The sequence below is a fragment of the Miscanthus floridulus genome, chromosome 2, assembly GCF_019320115.1.
Source record: "Miscanthus floridulus cultivar M001 chromosome 2, ASM1932011v1, whole genome shotgun sequence".
In the NCBI taxonomy this organism is placed as follows: domain Eukaryota; kingdom Viridiplantae; phylum Streptophyta; class Magnoliopsida; order Poales; family Poaceae; genus Miscanthus; species Miscanthus floridulus.
The window spans coordinates 68,425,705-68,429,709 of record NC_089581.1 but is presented as its reverse complement, the minus strand read 5'-3'; the positions used below and the strand labels follow the sequence as shown (position 1 = coordinate 68,429,709).

Here is a 4,005-nt window from a genome sequence, read left to right as displayed (position 1 = left end):
GAACAAGTTTCTATTAAATAGTATTCACATTTATGGCTTCAAATCAATTTATTATGAAAATACATTTTGTAATTAATCTAATGATATTTATTTGATATTATAAATATTTATATTTTTTTTATCTATGTTTGGTCAAACTTGATATACTAAAATATGACATTATTCTAGAATTGCATTTTTTTGGGGACGGGAGGAAGTAATTTTTATTAGTTGTAGACATTAAACGTAAACCTAAAATGTTTTTGTCTTCTAAAATAGCCGTAACCCGTACATGAGCATCTACATGTTGATGTATAACCCGAACCAAACCCGAGGACCTCAAACAAGCATGGCGAACACGAACAGGGTTCCAATTTGACAGTTGGTTGGGGCACATGAGACACGTGTGTCCTTGTACATGCCCTCCCGGTACGTACCATACGTGCATAATTCCTGGTGTAACTGGCTACCAGCAGAGTGCGGCTGCCTTCCGTATGATAGTTGATAGTACCGGTGCCTTTGCACATAATTGCGTAGCGTTTAATTAGCTGCTCCTTGTGTTCGTGTGTGTGGTTTTTTTTTTCTCTATCATGATGAAAGCTATGATATGATATGACGATGCTGCTGCTGATGATAAAGCAGGGAAAGTGATGTCCCACTGGGAAAACGTCCTGCTCCGGCTACCTCCTCCGACTCTTCTCCCTCCGGCCGTTGGAGCCTTGGAGGGGAGGAGGACGGGCCGACGGGGGCACAAAGCAAAATAGCATCGCCACCAGCTTCGATCTTTCTCCCTCCTCCATCCATCTCTCTCTCTTCCTTCCTTCCTCCTGACGGAAGCCGGTTCGACAGCTCTTGCTCTTGCTCAGCTCGACAGCTCGGCAACCGAGAGGAAGCCGTCGTCTTCTTGGTTGCTCGGTGCCCTGTTGTCTCTCTGTTTCGCCGCTGCAGCAGCTGGTGCTGCTCTTGCTTCGGCTTCAGAGAGACGACCAGCGCCAGCGGATTGCCTTGCCTCCGTGCGTTCTCGGTGCTCTCCGAAGAGAGAGTTGGAGATTGAGATCGGAAGGCATAAGGATTGTTTCCCATGGGGAACTGCTTGGGGGGCAGCCCCTACGTCAACAAGGTCTCCTCCACTGCAAAACCAGGTGAGTGAGTTCCTCTGCTGGTTCTTGGTTCTTGCCTTGCTTTCTCTCCATCCACATGTCCCTACGCTTGATTGAGCTCCACCAATCCCCTGAATTCCAAGCAAAGAAGTAGTGGTAGGAGTATATATGCTTGTTTCTTGCTAGGCACTCTGTTTCAGTTTTCCAGGCAACCCAAATCCAGAACCAGAGTCCATCCAGAGGATTAAAAACAGCAAGCTTGTTTAGTCGTAATCTCAAATGAATCAGTAACAGTGCACTTTAATCTAATTTCCCCTCATAAAAAATAAAACAAGTTAATTATCAGCAAGAAGCTAGTACTAATTAATTGGACTCCCTAATAATTACTAATTAATTAGCCGGTTATTTTTTCTCTCGTCCCGTTCTGACGACGTTCTTGGTTTGGCGCTTCAATTTCCTGTCTCGGTGATTCGGGGGTGAGCAGAGACTCCTCCTAAGGTCCAGAGCCCGTCGGAAGTGGACCGGAGCGACGACCGCAAGCTGCCATCGAACCCGGGCGAGGTGGAGGCCCTGCGGCGGGGCGCGTCGGCGGCGGTTCGGAACCCGCTGGTGGCCTTCTCCTTCTCCGAGCTCAGGAAGGTGGCCAACGACTTCCGGAAGGAGGCGCTCATCGGCGGCGGCGGATTCGGCCCTGTCTACAAGGGTTCCTTCGCGCCAGCCGGCGGAGACGCAGACCTGAGCGCCAGCACCACCCTGCCGGTGGCCCTCAAGGTGCACGACGGCGACAACAGCTTCCAGGGCCACCGGGAGTGGCTGGCGGAGGTGATCTTCCTGGGCCAGCTGTCGCACCCGAACCTGGTGAAGCTGGTGGGGTACTGCTGCGAGGGCGAGCACCGCGTGCTGGTGTACGAGTACATGGCGCTGGGCAGCGTGGAGTCGCACCTCTTCTCCCGCACGTCGCCGCCGCTGCCGTGGGCGACGCGGATGAAGATCGCGCTGGGCGCGGCGCGCGGGCTGGCGTTCCTCCACGACGCCGAGCCCCGCCCCGTGATCTACCGCGACTTCAAGACCTCCAACATCCTGCTGGACGCCGACTTCAACGCCAAGCTCTCCGACTTCGGGCTCGCCAAGGACGGGCCCGTCGGGGAGCAGTCGCACGTGTCCACGCGGGTCATGGGCACCTACGGCTACGCCGCGCCCGAGTACGTGATGACGGGCCACCTCACGGCCTCCAGCGACGTCTACAGCTACGGCGTCGTCCTGCTGGAGCTGCTCACGGGGCGGCGGTCGCTGGACCGGTCGCGCCCGCCGCGGGAGCAGGCGCTCACCGACTGGGCGCTCCCGGCGCTGCCGCACAAGAAGCGCGTGCAGGGCATCGTCGACCCCAGGCTGGCGGGCGGCGCCGGCGGATGGGACGACCCGCCGCCCGCCAGGGCCGTGCAGAAGACGGCCATGCTCGCGTACCACTGCCTCAACCACAACCCCAAGGCGCGGCCGCTCATGCGCGACGTCGTCGCGTCGCTGGAGCCGCTACAGCAGCCGCCCGAGGACCCAGCAGACGCCGCCGTGTGAGTGTTCTGTTGAGACATCGTCGGAAAGCCAATGCAAGGTGCTGGCCGGATGAAATGCAGCAGGAACGGCGGCCGGCTGGTCGGGGCTGTCCTTGTCCTGCCCGGCTGTTCGTTCCGTGGAACGAAAACGAACGAAGCAAGGTGGATGATGTGACTGATAGAAGTATGTATGTGTATCATATGGTCGGTAGTACTAGTAGCTTTTAGCTAGGCAGCGCTTGATGGGCAGAGACTAAGGATGGCAACGGGATGTACCGTTGGGTATGGTCGGAATGTTTTCTTTCCCGCCACGAAGAATTCGTCTCGTCTTCATTCCGTTAACTATCTTGGGTATAGATTTTTACCCATCCCCGTATTCGTCGGGCATCGGTCGGTTAACAGATACCCGACGGGTACTGCATACCCGATAAATAAGGACACTTGGGGTCGCAGCTTTGCAATTGGAGACGTTTTTCCTTCGCCCAGGTATAAGTGTCGGAGTCTCAGAGATGCCGAGGAGAAGGAGCGAGGTTGCGAGGAGGACGAGCAAAGGTGGCAGAGAGACTGAACTGAGGAAGCGAGGGGCACGAGCGCTCATAAGGCAAGCGTGCTTGTGCTGCTGGCGGAGATGGTGAGGAAAAATTGAACTAGGGTTCCTAGAACACACAAACTATATATATGATTGTTTAGATTTGGGCCAAAATACCTATGTTGAGTTTTTTTTGTTCTAATACTCGCATGATAGCTTAAATAGTCGGGTTCCCCAACGGGTAACGGAGACGGGTAAACAGGGAATGTTCCCGTACCCGCTATACTCGTTGGAGATAGATTCTTGTCCATTTAGATGCCCCGTGTGTAAAGATATGATCCCATTTCCATTCTCTAATAGATCAAATATCCGTTGAGTATCGGGTATCGGGGCTGTTGCCATCTTTAGCAGAGACGATGCATGCATCATTATTGCTTCTCGATTGTTTCCAGTTAGTTATTGACGCGACCGGTTCCGGTTCCGGCCGGTTGTGCTCAACAACAATCAGCTGGTCGTGCTCAACAACAACTAGCTAGCGCTGCTGGTACACCAACACCAACACCATTGTACGCATGCAAATCTGGAGCTTTTGCATTACATTGCTCGAGTTTACCCCTCTGACTTAAAAGACCTATTTACGAATATAGACGTCTGGGCTGGCGCTACAAGCCATACTGCCAAGGTAACATGTCTCAGCGTTACGGACCTTAGCGCCACCCTAGAGGTCTCAATGACGATGGCGTGACTAGAAGCTTAGCGCCACGGTTCACGGTGTCGAGCTCAACATCACAGATCTTGACGCTGAGCTCAGCACCATCTCCTTTGGCGGCAAGCTTTGAACTTAAGG

General features: G+C 53.6%; 1 protein-coding gene across 1 annotated transcript; it reads left to right on the top strand.

Annotated features, from left to right (window-relative positions):
- Positions 1–614: 614 nt before the first annotated feature.
- On the top strand, positions 615–3,325 carry LOC136539057 (probable serine/threonine-protein kinase PBL16). The gene is made up of 2 exons (XM_066530986.1): positions 615–1,121; positions 1,564–3,325. Exons 1-2 carry the CDS (start codon positions 1,061–1,063, stop codon positions 2,649–2,651), a joined length of 1,149 nt encoding a protein of 382 aa, XP_066387083.1. The 5' UTR covers positions 615–1,060; the 3' UTR covers positions 2,652–3,325.
- Positions 3,326–4,005: the final 680 nt, after the last annotated feature.

Coding starts and splice junctions, on each gene's coding strand:
- LOC136539057 (XM_066530986.1), top strand. CDS start 1,061: ATGGGGAACTGCTTGGGGGGCAGCCCCTACGTCAACAAGGTCTCCTCC. Junction 1,122..1,563: donor CTCCTCCACTGCAAAACCAG/GTGAGTGAGTTC, acceptor GGGGGTGAGCAG/AGACTCCTCCTAAGGTCCAG.